The sequence below is a fragment of the Piliocolobus tephrosceles genome, chromosome 1 (assembly GCF_002776525.5).
Source record: "Piliocolobus tephrosceles isolate RC106 chromosome 1, ASM277652v3, whole genome shotgun sequence".
Classification (NCBI taxonomy): Eukaryota; Metazoa; Chordata; class Mammalia; order Primates; family Cercopithecidae; genus Piliocolobus; species Piliocolobus tephrosceles.
Genome location: NC_045434.1, coordinates 179128436 through 179147297, shown reverse-complemented (window position 1 = coordinate 179147297; position 18862 = coordinate 179128436). Strand labels below are relative to the sequence as shown.

The 18862-nt window shown below is 39.9% G+C and overlaps 2 protein-coding genes across 3 annotated transcripts in view; one reads left to right on the top strand and one right to left on the bottom strand.

The window, feature by feature from the left end:
- The window catches only part of CFAP57 (cilia and flagella associated protein 57), a 77251-nt gene that overhangs the window by 7639 nt on the left and 50750 nt on the right, over positions 1-18862 (top strand). For both annotated transcript variants that reach the window (XM_023221559.1, XM_023221560.1), the window contains 5 exons: positions 917-1124; positions 2153-2305; positions 13046-13185; positions 13960-14125; positions 14863-14976. In XM_023221559.1, the coding sequence (XP_023077327.1) occupies positions 917-1124; positions 2153-2305; positions 13046-13185; positions 13960-14125; positions 14863-14976 (781 nt within the window). The remainder of the gene's footprint in view (positions 1-916; positions 1125-2152; positions 2306-13045; positions 13186-13959; positions 14126-14862; positions 14977-18862) is intronic.
- EBNA1BP2 (EBNA1 binding protein 2) overlaps positions 1-18862 on the bottom strand; it is a 45102-nt gene that overhangs the window by 16004 nt on the left and 10236 nt on the right. The window contains exon 2 of the mRNA XM_023221561.1: positions 10883-10930. The gene's annotated coding sequence lies outside the window, so the exon portion shown is untranslated. The remainder of the gene's footprint in view (positions 1-10882; positions 10931-18862) is intronic.

The following is an 18862-nucleotide window of genomic DNA, read 5'->3' as shown; positions in this document are numbered from 1 at the left end:
GGCATCTCTTGCTAGATGCTGGGGACACAAGTCCTCACGGAACTTATAATTCAGCAGGAGGCGACAGACCAACAAATGCAAGGAAATGTGTTAGGTAAATCTGACAGAGGGTAGGGGTAAAGTGCAGTCTCAGGAAGGAGTGGTTATTGACCATGGTAAGAGAGATGCCACATTACCGCTGTGACAACCAGTGAAAATCATGTCTCCTGTGTATTGGAATGTACCATTGCATGCACCAGACATTGCTTTAAACACTTTATAAATATTCCCATTTGATTCTTACCCTATATAGTTCGTACTATTATCATGCCCATTTTGTAGACAAGGAAACTGAGGATCAAAGAGGTAAGTGGCCTATCCAAGATCATTGCTCTGAGAAGTGGCAGGCTCAGGATTCAAACCCAGATCTCTTGGATGCCAGAACCTGGGCCCTCAACCCCAATGACATCCTGTAGATTCTTCTTCCTCAACAACCTTCAATCCACCCATTTTCACCACCATCCCCCCATGCCAGTGGAATATCCTTTTTTTTTTTTTTTTTGTAATTAGGAGCTTCCTAAAAAGTCCCCATAACCTTCTCCAGGAGCTGCGTTCACAGTCCTTAAGCTCTGGGGTCCAGGCCTCCCAGAAAAAAGCCCAGACTCGTTGGCTTGGCCCAAGCATACCTGTGGCTCTCTTCCTCTACAACTCTTGCCTCTGTCTACTCCACACGCCCCGAGTACTCTCTTGCTTCTGGGCTTGGCCATGTGCAGTTTGTGTACAGTTCCCAAGCCAAAGGGCAGTATTTGGCTCTGGAAAAGGGGATCATTGGGTGGTTTCTGTCACACCCAACGACAGCCTTCTTTCTCCTCCCCAGCAGAATTCCATCTCCTCAAGATTGTCTCTGTAAATTGTATATGCGTTTTTTTGTTTCCAGCCTGATTGAATTTCCGCCAGTCAGTTCTCCACTCCCTTCCTACGAACAGATGGTGGCGACCAGTAGCCACAGCCAGCTGTCCATGCCCCAGGTGTTTGCCATTGCAGCCTATTCAAAGGGATTTGCCTGTTCTGCTGGGCCAGGGAGAGTTCTGCTGTTTGAGAAGATGGAAGAAAAGGATTTTTACCGTGAGAGCAGAGAAATCAGGGTAAGGAGGGAAGAAAAAAGAAGCAAAACGGGGGTCCTATTGGCATTTGTTCCCCAGCAGCAGTTCTCTGAGAAGGCATCTGATGGGGAGGGATAAGGCAGGATTGCTGAGCAGAAATGGTGAAATGGTGACTTGAGATACCTGTCCTGAGAGAGGTTTTAGGATGAAGTGAACAGAATTAGTTTTAAAAAAGGAAAATCGACCAGCATATTGGCTTATGCCTGTAATCCCAGCACTTTGGGAGGCCAAGGTGGGTGGGTCTCTTGAACTCAGGAGTTGTAGAACAGCCTGGGCAACATGGGGAAAGCCCATCTCTACAAAAAAGAAAAAAGAAAAATTATGAGGTCGGGAGTTTGAGACCAGCCTGGACAACATGGTGAAACCCCATCTGTACTAAAAATACAAAAATTAGCCAGGCGTGGCAGTGTGTGCCTGTTGTCCCAGCTACTTGGGGGGCTGAGGCAAGAGAATAGCTTGAACCCGGGAGGCAGAGGTTGCAGTGAGCCGAGATCATGCCACTGCACTCCAGCCTGGGTGACAGATTGAAACTCTCTCTCAAAAAAAAAAAAAAAAAAAAAAAAAAAAAAAGGAAACAGGTATGGTGGCATGTGTCTGTAATCCCAGCTAGAATTGCTTGAACCCAGGCAGCCGAGGTTGCAGAGAGCCAAGATCACACCACTGCACTCCAGCCTGGGCGACAGAGCAAGACTCTGTCTCAAAAAAAAAAAAAAATTAGCCAGGTGTGGTGATGTGTACCTGTAGTCCCAGGTACTTGGGAGGCTGAGGTGAGAGGATGGTTTGAGCCTGGCAGGTGGAAGTTGCATTGAGCCAAGATCAAGCCACTGTATTCCAGTCTGGGTAACAGAGCCAGACCCTCTCTCAAAAAAAGCAAACAAAGAATAGGGGGATCCCAGGAAGCAGCCTGGTCTGGGAGTCTGTAAGCTAAAGTTATCCAAGAAAACTCTGAAAGCCTAAGGCCCACTGACAACCTGGGGACATTACTGATAGCTGTTTTGCATCTTGAGCAGATTCCTGTGGACCCGCAGAGCAACGATCCAAGTCAGTCTGACAAACAGGATGTTCTCTGCCTATGCTTCAGCCCCTCAGAGGAAACTCTGGTTGCTAGCACCAGTAAGAACCAACTCTACAGCATCACCATGTCCCTGACAGAAATCAGCAAGGTGAGTCTTCCCAGCAATGGTCCTTCCAGACCAGGACCCGTGTGCCTGGCTGGGGGACTGGTCACCATGTGGGCAAATTTTAATCCAAATAAGTTAGCATAAACTCATACATCCCCTTCACACAGAGCAAAACAAAATTCTAATTTTAAGATGTTCACATAGAAGTATGCTGATAGACTCAGTGGGACTGTGATTGCTCCAGTAACTTTGGAGGACACATTGGCATTGTCTCAGATTTAAATCCCACATATCCTTTTACCCAGAAATTGCATTTTAAGGCATTTAATCTATCGCTATATTTGCTCATGTATACAAATGCATATATATAAAAATGTTTCTTTTTCTTTTTTACTGTTTTGGAATAATAAAGAAAGCTGATATAAATACACTGCAGACATTACAATAAGAAAGGCACTATTAAAGACAGAGATCATATTGTACTTAAAATGGCTCAGTACCAATAAGATATTACAATTTTAAGTCTGCATGTACCTAATACCATAGATTCAAAATATATAAAGCAAAACTGGACAGAACAACAAGGAAAATAGACCATCTACAATCACAGTAGAAGATTTAACATATCTTTCTCAGTAATGGTGCTTTTTTTATAACAGCTTAATTGAGTTATGATTCACATACAAATTGCCTATTCAAAGTATACAATTCAGTTGTTTTTAGTATATTCAAAGAGTTATGCAACCATTTATCATAGACAGCCTTTGGACATTTTTATCACCTCAAAAAACTAAAAAGCCATACCCTTTAGCTATTATTATTCCTCCATCCTCCCAATTATCACCCTTCCCCACCCCAGCCTTAGGCCACTGCTTACCTACTTTATGTCTCTATATATAGAATTGCCTATTCTGGACATTTCATACAAATGGAATCATAAAACATGGACTTTTATGACTGGCTTCTTTGACTTAGCATAATGGGTTTTGTTGTTGTTTTGACACAGGGTCTCGCTCTGTTGCCCAGGTGGGAGTACAGTGGTGCAATCATGGCTCACTGCAGCCTTGACCTCCTGGGCTCAAGCAATCTTCCCACCTCAGCCTCCCAAGTAGTTAGGACTACAGGTACACGCCACCACATCCAGCTAGCTTTTGTGTTTTTAGTAGAGACAGGGTTTTGCCATGTTGCCCAGGCTGGTCTTGAGCTCCTGAGCTCAAGCAGTCCACCCACCTTGTCCTCCCAAAGTGTTGGGATTACAGGCATGAGCCTCCACACATGGCCAGTTTTCAGTGTTCATCCATGTTGTAGCATGTAGCAGTAGTTCATTCCTTTTTTATGGCCAAATAATATTTAATTATGTGGATATACTATATTTTATTCACCAAATTTGTATATTTGGGTTGTTTCTACCTTTTGGCTTTTATGAATAATGCAACTAGTTTTTATGTGGATGGGTTTTCATTTCTTTTCCTATAAGTGGAATTGCTGAGTCATATGGTAACTTCATGTTCAATTATTTGAGGAACTGTCATACTGTTTTCCAAAGTGACTGGACCATTTTATATTCCCACAAGCAGTATATGAGCATTCTGATTTCTCTATATCCTTGCCAAAACTTGTTATTATCTTTTTTATTATAGCCATCTTAGTGGGTAAGAAGTGGTATCTCATTGTGGTTTTGATTTGCATTTACCTGATGATTAATGATGAACATCTTTTCATGAACATCTTTTCAAGAATTTGTAATTCTTCTTTGAAGAAATGTCTATTCAGATTTTTTGCCCATTTAAAAAATTGAGTCATATGTCTTTTTATTATTGAGTTGTAACAGTTATTTATATATTCTAGATATAAGTCCTTTATCAGATATGTGATTTGTAAATACTATGTCCCATTCTGTGGGTTGTCTTTTCACTTTTTTGATGTTGTCCTTTGATGAACAGTTTTCAATTTTGATGAAATTGAAATCGAATTTATCTATTTTTCTTTTGTTGGTTGTGCTTTTCGTGTTATATTTAAGAAGCCAATGCCTGAGGTCATGAAGATTTACCCCTATATTTCTTCTAAGAGTTTCATAGTGCTAGGTCTTGCATCCAGGTCTTTAATCCATTTTGAATTCATTTGTGTATATGGGATGGTACAGGGGTCCAACTTCATTCTTTGGCATGTCGATGTCCAGTTGTCACAGCATCATTTGTTGAAAAGGCTAGTCTTTCTCCATTGAGTAGTCTTGGCATCTTGTTGGAAATCAGTTGACACATGGGTTTGTTTCAGGACTCCCAATTCTGTTCCGTTGATCTATCTGTCTGTCTTTATGCCAGTACCACACTGTCTTGATTACTGCTGCTTTGTAGCAAGTTTTAAAATTGGGAATTGTGAATCTTGCAACTTTAGTCTTCTTTATCAAGATTGTTTTGGGTAGTCTGTGTCCCTTGCAATTCCATATGGATTTTACAGTCAGCTTTTCAATTTCTATAAGAAGCCATCTGGGATCTTCATAGGGACTGCACTGAATTTATAGATCAATGTGGGGACTGTTGCCATCTTAACAGTATTAAGCCTTCCAATTCTTGAGCATGAGATATTTTCCATTTATTTAGGTTGTCTTTAATTTGTTTCAAGAATGTTTTATAGTTTTCAGAGTATAACTTTTGCACTTCTTTTGTTAAATATTTGTGAAAATTTTTCTTCTTTTTGATGCTATTGTAAGTTGAATTATTTTCCTAATTTCATTTTTGGATTGTTCATTCCAAGTGTATAGAAATACAATTAATTTTTGCATACTGATCTTGTCTCCTGCAACCTTGCCAAACTCACTTATTAGTTCCAATAGTTTTTGTATTGGGTTATTCTGGCATTGCTATAAACGAATACCTGAGACTGAGTAATTTATAAAGAAAGAAAGTTTAATTGGCTCATGGTTCTGCAGGGTATACGGGAAGCGTGATGCTGGCATCTGCTTCTGGTAAGGGTTCAGGAAGCTTACAATCGTGGTGGAAGATGAAGGGGTAGTAGGCGCATCACATGGTGAGAGCAGGAGCAAGAGAGGGAGGTGAGAGATGCCACACACTGTTAAACAACCAGATCTCTCATGAACTCACTCATCACCAAGGGGATGTCACTAAACTATTCATGAGGGATATGCCCCAATGATCCAAACACCTCCCACCAGGTCCCACCTTCAACACTGGGGATTACATTTCAACATGAGATTTGGAGGAGACAAATATCCAAATTTTATCAGTGTTTTTAGTGAATTCCTTAGGATTTTCTATATATAAGATCATGACATCTGCAATAGAGGTAGTTTAGCCTTCCTTTCCAATCTGTGAATGCCTGTTACTTATTTTCCTTGCCTAATTGCCATGGCCAGAACCTCTAGTCTCATGTCAAATATAAGGGATGGGAGCAGATCCTTGTCTTATTCCTAATCTTAGGGAGAAAGCATCCAGTCTTTTTTTTTTTTTTTTTTTTTTTTTGAGAAGGAGTCTCGCTCTGTCCAGGCTCGAGTGCAGTGGCGTGATCTCAGCTCACTGCAAGCTCCACTTCCCAGGTTCACGCCATTCTCTTGCCTCACCCTCCCAAGTAGCTGGCATTACAGGCACCCACCACCATGCCCAGCTAATTTTTTGTATTTTTAGTAGAGAAGGGGTTTCACAGTGTTAGCCAGGATGGTCTCAATCTCCTGACCTCGTAATCCACCCACCTCAGACTCCCAAAGTGCTGGGATTACAGGCGTGAGCCACCGCGCCCGGCTGCATCCAGTCTTTAACGATTAAGTTTGATACTGTCTGTAGGTTTTTTTGAAGATACTGTTTATCAGGCTGAAAAAGTTCCCTTCTATTCCTAGTTTGTTGAATGTTTTTATCATGAATGGCTGTTGGATTTTGTCAGATTTTTTTCTCTGTGTCTATTGAGATGATTGTGTGAGTTTTTGTTTTTACTTTATTAATATATTATAGTATACTAAGTGATTTTCAGATGTTAAACCACCCTTGCATTGCTGGGATAAAATCCACTTGGCCATAGTATATAGTCATTTTCATATTAGAATATTCAATTTACTAGTATTTTGTTGAGGATTTTTGTATCTATAAGAAATAGTGATCTATAGTTTTCTTGCAATGTCTTTGACTGCTATTGCATCAGGGCCTCATAGAATGAGTTGGGAAGTGTTCCAGACTCTTCTGATTTTTTGAAGTGTTTGTGAAGAATTGGTATTAATTCTTCTTTAAGTGTTTGGTAGAATTCACCAGTGAAGTCATCTGGGCCTGGGCTTTTCTTTGTGGGAAGTTTCTTTTTCTAATGAATCTCATTACCTATTTTCATCTATTTAGATTGTCTATTTCTTCTTGAGCCAGTTTCATTTTTTGTGTCATTCTAGGAATTTGTCTATTTAAGTTGTCTAATTTAGTCGCATATAATTGTTCCTAGTATTCCTTTATGATCCTCTTTATTTCTGTAAGCTTAAAAGTAATATTCCCTCTTTCATTTCTGATTACATTAATATGATTTTCCTTCCCTCTGTCCCCTCCCCTCCCCTTTTTTTTTTGGCCTCTTTAAAGAATCAGCTTTTTGTTTCGTTGATTTTTCTCTATTGCTTTGCTATTCTCTATTTCATTAATGTTCACTCTAATCTTTACTGTTTCCTTCCTTTGCCTTGCTTTAGATTTAGGTTGCTCTTTTTTTTTTTTTTCCAGTGCCTTAAGGTGGAAGATGAGATTATTTATTTAAGATCTTTCTTTTTTGAAAGTGTAGGTATTTGCACCCAGAAAAAATTCCTCTTAATATTGCTTACCATAAATTTTGGTATGTTATGTCTTTATTTTCGTTCATCTCAAATATTTTGGAATTTCTCTTTTGATTTCTTTTTGATCCATTGGTTTTAGGAATGTGTTGTTAAATTTCTGCTTATTTGTGAGTTTCCCAGTTAATTTCTGTTTCTGTCATTAATTATTAATGTAATTCCACTGTGCTTAGAGAATATATTTTGTATTATTTCTGTTCTTTTATATTTATTAAGGTTTTTGGTCTGGCGTATAATCTATTTTAGAGACTGCTCTTTATGCACTTGAGAAGAATGTACATTCTATTATTATTGAGTTGGGTGTTCTATATACGTTTGTTAGGTCCGGTTGGTTTTTAGTGTTGTTTGAGTCTTCTGTTTCTTGTTATCTTCTACCTGTTTGTCTTGATTGTTTTTGAAAGTGGTATATTGCATGGGCAGCTGTGGTGGCTCATGCCTGTAATCCCAGCACTTTGGGAGGCCAAGGTCGGCGGAACACCTGAGGTCAGGAGTTCACAACCAGCCTGACCAACATGGAGAAACTCTGTCTCTACTAAAAAAAAATACAAAATTAGCCGGGCTTGGTGGTGCATGTCTATAATCGGGAGGCTGAGGCAGGAGAATCGCTTGAACCCAGGAGGCAGAGGTTGCAGTGAACCGAGATCATGCCATTGCACTCCATCCTGGGCAATGAGAGTGAAACTCCATCTCAAAAAAAAAAAAAAAAAAAGACCAGGTGTGGTGACTCACACCTGTAATCCCAGCACTTTGGGATGCTGAGGAAGGCAGATCATCTAAGGTCGGGAGGTCGAGAACAGCCTGACCAACAGGTGTTCCTGTCTCTACTAAAGAGAGAACAGGTGAAATCCTGTCTCTACTAAAACTACAAAAAAATTAGCTGGGAGTGGTGGCACATGCCTATAATCCCAGCTACTCGGGAGGCTAAGGTAGGAGAATTGCTAGAACCCGGGAGGCAGAGGTTGTGGTGAGCCGATATCGTGCCATTGCACTCCAGCCTGGGCAGCAAGAGCAAAACTCCATCTCAAAAAAAAAAAAAAAAAAAAAAAAAAGAGTGGTATATTGCAATCTTCAACTCTTATTGTTGAGCTATTTTCCCCTTCATTCTTGACAATTTTTACTTTATGCATTTGGGTGCTCTATTTTTATATACACATGTCTTTACAATTAATATATTTTCCTGATGGGTTGACCATTTTTCATTATAAAATATGTCTCTATTTCTAGTAACATTTTCTGTATTGAAGCCTATTTTGCCTGATCTTGCTATAGCCACTCCAGCACTTTTGTTGTTGCTGTTTGTATGGTATATCTTTTTTCATCCTTTTACTCTCAATATATTTGTATCTTCGATTCCAAACTGTGTCTTATAAACGTCATAGAATTTAATCTTTTTTATCCAGTCTGACAATCTCTGACTTTTGATTGGATTGTTTAATCAATTTACATTTAATGTTATTACTGGCATAGTTGAATTTATGTCTACCATTTTACCTTTTTTTGTGTGTGTATCATGGGATTTTTGTTCTTCTACTCTATGCCTTCTTTCACATTAAGTAAAATTGTAATGTAGTATTTTAGTATCTTTATTTTTCCCTATATACTTTTAATTATTTCTTAGGGCTTACCATACACACTGTAACTCATTATAGTCAGATTTATTTTGATTCAATTTCATACTAACTTAATGCTAGTAACATATAGAAATGTTACTGCCATATAGCTACATTCCCTTTCCCCTTTTTAATAGTATTATTGTTATACATATTACATCTATGAGTGTTACAAACCCCAATAATATATTCTTATAATTATTACCTTATATAATTGTATATCTTTTAAAGAAGCTGAGGTTAGAATGGGGAGCAATTATATATTTATAGTCTTTTTATGTTAACCTTTACTATCATTTCTGGTTCTCTTCATTTGTTCCTTGAGCTTGAGTTACCATTGAAGTCATTTCTTTAATCCAATACACATTTGTTCCCACTCATCATTTGGGTGCTACTACTGGGAAATATATTACATTTCTATATGTTATAGGCACAACAGTATATTATATGCATATTGTTTCATACAATTGCTTTTTAAATCAGCTAAAAGATGATGAAATATATATTTATATTGTCTTTTATAATTACCTTTACCAGTGCTTTTTGTTTTGTGTGGATTTGAATTACTATCTGGAGTAACTTGCTGTCAACCTGAAGGATTTCCTTTAGTATTTCATGTAAGTCAAATCTGCTAGCAACATATTTTTTCAGTTTTTGTTGGCAATGTTTTTATTTCACCTTCAGTTCTAAAAGATAGCTTTGCTGAGTTTTTGTTTGACAACTTTTTCTTTAAGCACTTTGAACATGTTATCCCATTCTCTTCTGGCTTCCATTGTCGTTGCTGAGATATCTGCTATTAATCTTATTGGGACCCTTTTGTAAGTGATCAGTCGTTTTTCTATCGATGCTTTCAAAATTTTCTTCTCGTCTTTAGCTTTCATTATTTTTACCAAAATGTGTCTGTTTGTGGATCTCTTTGTGTTTTTCCTACTTGGAGTTCATTGAGCTTCCTATATGTGTACATTGATGTTTCCCAATAAATTTGTAATATTTTCAGCAATTATTTATGAAAATGTTTTTTGCTGCTCCTTTTTCTTTCTCCTCTCCTTCTAGCATTCACCTTATGCATTAGTTGGTGTGCTTAATGGTGTCCCACATTTTTCTGAGGCTCTGTAAATTTGCAATTCTTTTTCCTCTCTGTTCTTCAAATTGCTTAATCTTTATTGATCTATAAAGTTCACTGATTCTTCTGCCAGTTCAGATCTATTATTGAGCACCTCTAGTGGATTTTTCACTTTAGTTATTGTACTTTTTAACTCTAGAATTTCTATTTTCTTACAGTCTATCCCTATATTGATGGGATCCTTTTATCCTTCTCTATTTGATGCATATCATTTCTATCTTTATTTCTTTTTTTTTTTTTTTTTTTTTTTGAGACGGAGTCTTGCTTTGTCCCCGGGGGCGGAGCTTGGGGTCAGCTGCGATCTGGCCACTGCACTCCAGCCCGGGTTTACACCATTCTCCTGCCTCAGCCTCCGGAGTAGCTGGGACTACAGGCGCCCGCCACCTCGCCCGGCTAGTTTTTTTTGTATTTTTAGTAGAGACGGGGTTTCACCATGTTAGCCAGGATGGTCTCGATCTCCTGACCTCGTGATCCGCCCGTCTCAGCCTCCCAAAGTGCTGGGATTACAGGCTTGAGCCACCGCGCCCGGCCCCTATCTTTATTTCTTTAGTCATGGTTTCCTTTAGTTTTTCGGACACACTTGGAATGGCTAATTTCAAGCCTTTGGGTGCTGCCATAAGGAATTTTGTTGCCTGTGAACAGAAAAATGCAAATTAATACAACTCTGAGATGCTTTTTTATAAGAAGTTTCATTATTATATTGTCAAAAATTAAAAATCCAGTTATTACCAGAGATTTCTGAGGACAGGGGAGAATGATAATCCTAATATGGCGATGATGGGAGTGTAAACTGATACAGCCATTCTAGTAAGGAATCTGATAGTTCTTGGTCAAATAGAGAATGGATGTACCTTGTTATCCAGTAGTCTGCACTGGATACATACCGGGAATTTGATCCTACAAAGCCATTAAAGAACATGCACAGGCCGGGCGTGGTGGCTCATGCCTGCAATCCCAGCACTTTGGGAGTCTGAGGCGGGTGGATCACAAGGTCAAGAGATCAAGACCATTCTGGCCAACATGGTAAAACCCCGTCTCTACTAAATATACAAAAATTAACTGGGCGTGGTGATGCGTGCCTGTAGTCCCAGCTACTCGAGAGGCTGAGACAGGAGAATCACTTGAATCTGAGAGGCAGAGGTTGCAGTGAGCTGAGATCACGCCACTGCATTCCAGCCTGGCGGTCAGAGCGAGACTCCATCTCAAAAGAAAAAAAAAAAAAAGAACATGGACAAAGATATTCACCATAGTGTTTGTAGCAATGGAGAGTTGAAGACAATCCACATGTTCATCCCTAGTGGTAATGGAGAAGTAAAGTAGCTAGATATATATTGTAGAATATCAAACATCAGTTAGAAGCAAATTATACATACTGCAACATAGATGATTCCTCAAAAATATCATGTTGAGAAAAAAGTAAAAGTACAGAATGAGATCTGAAGCACAATGTCATTTATAGAAATATTAAACACATCTATATATAATCAATGACATACATAAAATCCATTTGTTGGTGCCTACTTATCATAGGGAGGAACAGAAGTAAAAATTGAGGAAGAAAGGAGTGAAATAAAATAAAATTTGTCTTATATGAATTTATGATGAATCTCTGCAAGTCTGCTTCTGAGATACAAAATGAAAACAAAGATCCAGAAATCAAGGAAATACAAGATAATGCCATCAGACGAGATTTAGAATTGGAAGAAAAAGGTTGGAATGTTTGAAAAGAGAGAATAAATAGTATGAAATACTTATCTTGGATATTTAGAAAGTGAATTTATTGAAAAGTATGGTAGAGTTACCAGGCAGGGTTAAATGCCCACTGAAGGTTTGTGATCATGCATTCACAGTGAAACCAGTAAGCCCGCTTGTGTGATTCCCCATCATTACATGACTCCTCAGGCAGAGGGGGAAGCAAGAGCATTGCTTTTGTTTTTAAGACAAGAGAGATTTGAGTGTGTAAAAGCTAATAAGAATGTGCTTATAGAGACAGGCAGGTTGAAGATTTGGAGAAAGAAAGGGTAACAGATGGAGAAGAATAACAATAACCTGTGCCTGCCTACCCAGCGTAGCATCTCTTTCTCTGAGACAGTAGGGTCTACAGCCATAACACCCTGAATGTACCTGATCTTGTCTGATCTCAGAAGCTAAGCAGGGTTGGGCCTGGTTAGTACTTGGATGGAACACACTAGGGTAGGATAGAGTGGATGCAGATAAATGTATAAGTAGCAGAGGGGCAGAATTTGAAAAAAAAAAAAAAAATCCATTTCAGCCTTTGTCTTAGCTTGTGAATAGACCTAAATATGTACATCTCATTAAATTTCCCAACCATCACTCCTCATTCAGGTGTTCCAGAAACAATGCCTCTGATGACAGACATCTGTAACCTACATAACCAGTGCAGTAGGATGCATTTCAATTTAAAATCATCCAACTCTCATTTGCTACTGGTGATAATTAGTACTGTCTCTCCAGAGAAAAACTTGGCATTACTTATCCAGATCCTTAAAAATCATTCATACAATTTTTCCCAGTATTCCACTTCTAGAAATGTATGCTAAGGAAATAATCAGAGAGATACACAAAGACTTGTACAAGGATATTTAGTCTAGTGTTATTCCTATAATAAATAACAAAAATTAGAAGCCACTTAAATGTTCCTACAGCAGAGGAAGGGTTAAATTAAATTCAAAGATATCCATTGAAGAAAATATTTTATTGCCATTAAAATAATGTTTAAAAATAATATTGGCTCGGCCGAGCGTGGTGGCTCATGCCTGTAAACCCAGCACTTTGGGAGGCCAAGGCGGGCGGATCACGAGGTCAGGCGACCGAGACCATCCTGGCTAACACAATGAAGCCCTATCTCTACTAAAAATACAAAAAAAAAAAAGAAAAGAAAATTAGCCAGGCATGGTGGCAGGTGCCTGTAGTCCCAGCTACTCGGAAGGCTGAGGCAGGAGAATGGTGTGAACCCAGGAGGTGGAGCTTGCAGTGAGCTGAGATCGCACCACTGTACTCCAGCCTGGGGGACAGAGCAAGACTCCATCTCAAAAATAAAATAAAATAAAATAAATAATAATATTGGCTCGGGAAAATATGCGTAATATTCAAACAGTTTAGCCACAGCCTAATTTCTGTGCACCCAGGCTAATTAATGTTCTTGGGAACTAATTAGAGCTGACATGTACAGCCAGCCTTTTGCTTACTCTGTGGGATCTTGTTCTGTATGATTTCTCTAGGGGGAGCCTGCTCACTTTGAGTATTTGATGCATCCATTGCACTCAGCACCCATCACCGGTCTAGCTACCTGCATCCGCAAACCCCTCATAGCCACCTGTTCTCTGGATCGATCCATCCGCATTTGGAACTATGAAACAAAGTAAGGAATGAAAGACTTGCCTACTCTAATATGCAAGACTCCAGCTGTTAATTTGTTTATGTGAATTATTTTAATTACAGTGTTTCAAACTTTAATTTCTTAGAAGCTTTCAGTTGAAAAATATTTTTAAAAAATCAAGTCAGTCAGCCTACCTGTTTCTCAGTCTTGCATGGGCTAGAAAACTACTTTGTGGTTTATTTAATGCTCACCACATGCCAGACACGGGGGACATGAAGATATGAAGATAACACCCCAGTCTCTCACCTTCTTACATAAACTCCTGTGTCCCTCCAGCTCTCCTATCCCCTTGTTTCCCACAGGAACTGCTCTTTGCTTCAGGGAGCTCTCCAGACCCTTTCTTCCTCCTCTTTCTCCCAGGACATCACTATCCCAACCCGGATTTTACCTTCTGGCACAGCTTCCCTGGAAAGCTCCAACCCTAGTTGGACCCCCACCCCCCACTGTTTTCTTTGTTCTTGTGTACAACTTCTGGGGCTTCTAGGGAAAAAATACTTGGACAATACTCATGAATTTTGGAATCTAAACAGAGCTATGTCTTCAGCATTGCTAGACCACACCTTGACCAGTCTCCTTATCTACCATGCTCCATGCTGGACATTATCCGCTCATAACCAAAATCTAGAAAAGAGAGGAACCAACAATTGCAAATAGTGTATCTCAAATACTATGATAACAACATATATCAGATACAGTGGATGACTGGAGGGATTTAGTGAGCTAGGCTTACAATTCAGTAATTGATCTTTTTCACAGCACTCTGGAACTATTTAAGGAGTACCAAGAAGAGGCATATTCCATCAGCCTTCATCCATCTGGACACTTCATTGTAGTAGGGTTTGCTGACAAACTACGCCTCATGAATCTACTCATTGATGATATACGTTCTTTCAAAGAATACTCTATTAGAGGATGCAGAGAGGTAAAAAACTGCTGAAGACAAAAGTCCAGTTTCTTAGAAAGCCACGGCTGAAATATCAGGAACTAACATGGTCTGGGGAGGTGGGACCAAAATCTGTCTTGGAGAACTATAGTGGCTTAAAAAAAGTGGAGAGGGGGAAATCCACTTCTTTTCCCAGCAACCTTATTGAGTATGTGGTTCCATCCCCATTTTCTTATGTCCACCAGACTATTTCATTGAACCTAAAACCTTGTGAGATCCCCACTATGATAAGTCCTGTCTGTAATGGTGGAGTATTAACAAATATTTTAAAAGAAAAGTAATCTCAGAAGCAGAGTCACAGCTAGGAAGGTGAGGTTGGAGACAGGAGCCACGGAAAAATAAGCATCGATGGTGAGAGGCAGGAAAGAGCTCATCAGCTTTCCCCGAGGTGACTTGCAGAAACAAGGCAATGATTTCAGGAATTACTTCCCCCGCTCTAAAACGTGCTTCTACAGGCAAAATGATTACTTGTGGTCCCAACGGCTTCATGATTTGTGGGTCTGGCAGTGTCAGCATCTGGCCACTATGAGTCACAGGAATAGTGAAAGTGTCTGAAAATGTCAGCCACTCCTCAATCTCATTTGCACCTTACCCCCACTCCCACCCTCACACGTAGTTTCAGTCCGAACTCGTTGGGAAAATCACCTCTTGACTGTAACCTCTAATTAGACTGCTCACTTCCTGCTTGCTTGCTCTCTTGCTGTCTTTCCCTGTAGTGTTCCTTTAGCAACGGAGGTCACCTGTTTGCTGCAGTCAATGGAAATGTGATTCACGTTTACACCACCACGAACCTAGAGAACATCTCAAGCCTGAAAGGACACACAGGGAAGGTGAGTGAGTGAACGGTCTCCAGGGAAACAAGGGGCACAGAGCCAAGCATGCCGCCAGCCAGTGGGATATAGGTGAACAAAAGAGAGGTGGTTCCTTTCCTCATGGGTTCACTGTCTACTTGGGGAAAGACACCATGAAACAAATGCATAGACAAATGTAATTACTAATTGCAGTTCCACTGAAAGAAAAACATGGTGTTGTTATAAGAGAAATAATGAAGGGGGCGGCATAATTTAGGTGGCTGTATTTGCAAAGGCTTGGTCCTATAAGAGTGAGTAGGAGTTAATCAGACGGAACTGGTGGGGATAATCATTGCGGATAGGGATCCAAAGGCCAGAGATGGGAGATTCATGGGGTGTCAGAGGACATGAAAGTCTGTGGACCTGGGATGTGGTGCCAGGATAAACCATGGGGTAAAGATGGGCTGAGATTGGAGAGGTCACAAGGGCCCAAATGCATGGAAACTTGTAGGTTTTATAAGGATTTATCCTTCTTATTCCTTGAAATCATTGAAGACTTTCAGGGCAGAGAATGATATGACTAGATTTGCATTTTGAAGGATTACTTTGGCTGCAGAGTGAAGACTATTGAAGGGGGCGAGGGTAGAAATGGTAAGGAGGCTATTGTGGATATCTACACCATAGATAATAGTGGTGGTGGTACAGTTAGGGAGAAGTGGATGGATTCAGATGATTTTAGAAAGTAAAGTCGTGGGCTCATGCCTATAGTCTAAGCACTTTGGGAAGCTGATGCAGGAGGATCGCTTGCACTCAGGAGTTCGAGACCAACCTGGGCAGCATAGGGAGATGCTGTCTCTACAAAAAGTAAAAAATATTTGCCAGGTGTGATGGCACACACCTGTGGTCCCAGTTGCTTGGGAGGCTGAGGCGGGAGGATCACTTGGGCCCAGGAAGTCAAGGTTGCAGTGAGCCATGATCACACCACTGCACTCCAGCCTGGCTGACAGAGTAAGACCCTGTCTGGAAAAAAAAAAAAAAAAGAAGGAAGGAAGGAAGGAGAAAAAGAAAAAAAGAAAGTAAAATCACTGGGTCCTAGAGTGGTGGATTAGATGTCAGACATGATTAAGAGGGAGAGGCATGGAGAGGGTAAGAAGAAGTCAGCAGATGAATTTGGAGAGAAGAGGCCATTGGAAAAGAGAGGCATTCTAGGCAGAAGGACTTGTTGGAGATGATGAAATGGAGGGATGAAATGGAGGTGCTCGTTGGTTCATGTGGCTGGAACACTGGACACATTTGAGTGATGATAAAGAGGTAGTAGGAAAGGTTGGCTGCATCATAGAAGATAGTGTATGCCATGCCAAGGAGTTGGACTTTAGTCTTTCAGTGACAAGAAACAAAGGAAAGGATTTAAGCAAGAAAGTAATGGGATCAGAAAGGTAACTCTCTAAACAGTATTGAGGAAGGATTAGAGTGGAAGGAAATTGGAGTGATGGAGAGCAGCTAGGATGTGAAGGTGAAAGTTGGGTTAGGAACTAAACCATGACTTTAGTAGCAGAGGCAGAGAGAAGAAAGAGATGAAGTTCCATTTTGGCCATGTTATATTTCATGTGCCCAGAAGTGTGATGTATGTGTGTGGAGGTCAGGAAAGAAGTCTGGGCTGAATATGAAGATTCGGGGAATTAGAAAGTAGAGAAAGTCAGAGGCATAGACTAGATCACCAAGGGCCTAATGGATCACCAAGGGCCTATGTGGAATCTGAGCAGAATATTGGACAGGAGAGGGGAGACCAACATTTAAGAGACTGGTGAAAGAAGAAGAGCCAATGAAAGACTGAAAATAAAGATACGAAGAGAACTCGGAATCAATAATTGTCTCAAAGAAGCCAAGGAACCAAACAATTTCTGAAAGGTTGAAGTGGTCAGTGGTACTAGATGTCAGAGGGAGGTCATGTAAAGTCCAAAACTGACTATTGACTTTAGCAAATAACAGGACATTGGAAGGAAAAGTAAAAATCTGTGGAAAGTGAAACACAAGCATTTTTGTTTGTTTATGTAAACACAAGCATTTTTGTTTGTTTTTGAGACCGAGTCTCACTCTGTCACCTCGGCTGGAGTGCAGTGGCGCGATCTCGACTTACTGCAACCTCCATCTCCTGAGTTCAAACAATTCTCCTGCCTTAGCCTCCTAAGTAACACATGCTCTTTTTTTGAGACAGAGTTTCACTCTTTTTGCCCAGGCTGGAATGCAATGGCGCAATCTCAGTTCACTGCAACCTCTGCCTCCCGGGTTCAAGCGATTCTCCTGCCTCAGCCTCCTGAGTAGCTGAGATTGCAGGCATGCACCACCACGCCTGGCTAATTTTGTATTTTTAGTAGAGACAGGGTTTCTCCATGTTGAACTACGAACCTCAGGTGGTCTGCCCACCTCGGCATGAAGGACTTTCTTTACTATTTCCTGGAAGGCAGATCTTCTAGTTAAAATATATATATATATATTATGTTTTTATTTATCTGAGAATATCTTTATGTTCATGTTTATCTTCATGTTTAAAATACAAAAATACAGTTTTGCTGGATGTAAGTTTTTTTTCTTACTTTCAGTACTTTGCATGTGTCTCCTACTGCTTTTGGCCTCCTTTGTTTCTGAGATAAGTTAGATATTATGTGATTAATCATTTGTCTCTTATGGCTTTCTATATACATATATATATATATATATTAGATGGAGTCTTGCTCTGTCACCAGGCTGGAGTGTGCAGTGGCACCATCTCGGCTCACTGCAACCTCCGCCTCCCAGGTTCAAACGATTTTCCTGCCTCAGCCTCCCGAGTAGCTGAGACTACAGGTGTGGACCACCATGTCCAGCTAATTTTTGTATTTTTAGTAGAGATGGGGTTTCACCATATTGGCCAGGATGGTCTCGATCTCTTGACCTCATGATCCACCTGCCTCGGCCTCCCAAAGTGCTGGAATTACAGGTGTGAGCCACTGCACCCGACCAGCTTTCAAGATTTTCTTATCTTTGGCTTTCAACATTTTGTTTTTGATGTGTCTGGATCTAGATTTCTTTGCATTTTTCCTACTTGGAGTTTATTGTACTTCTTGGATGTGTAGATTAATGTTTTTCAACAAATTTGAGATTTTTCAGCATTATTTATTTGAATATTTGTTGTTTTTCTCTCTTCTCCTAGTGCTCTCATCACAGTACACATATGTGGGTGCATTTAGTGGCTGCCCACATTTCTCTGAAACTCTGTTAATGTTAATTTTTCTTAATTAGTATTTCTCTCTGTTCTTCCAATTGCACAATTTCTATTGAGCTATTTCAATTTTGCCAGCTCAAATCTACTGTTGAGCCCTTCTAGTGAATTTTTCGTTTTGGTTATTGTACTTTTCAACTCCAGAATTTCCATTTGATTTTTAAAATAATTTCTGTCTTCTTATTATATTCTCTATTTGATGAGGCTTGTCATCCTACCTTCCTTTAATTATTTAAGCATAGTTTCCTTTAGTTAATTGAACTTATTTGTATTAGCTACTTTGAAGTCTTTGGCTGCAAAATCTACCATCTGGGCCCCTTCAAAGGCAATTTCTATTGCCTGAATGCTTGCTTGCTTGCTTGCTTGCTTTTTCTTATTGGTCACACTCTTTTTGTTTGTTTGTTTATGTTTCAATTTTTTGTTGGCTGAATATTTTAGACAATATATTGTAGCAGTTCTGGATATGTGTCCCCCCAGGTGGTTGTTGTTGGTTGGCTGATTATCTGTTTCATGACTTGGCTGAGCTAATTCTGTAAAGTCTGTTTCCCCTGTAGTGTGCAGTGTCTCATATCATTACTCAGATATTTTTCATCTTTTCTTTTAGCCTGGCTACCTAGGCTTGCCCATGAGTTGCCTGAGCTGCTAATTAGTTATAGATTGTGCATA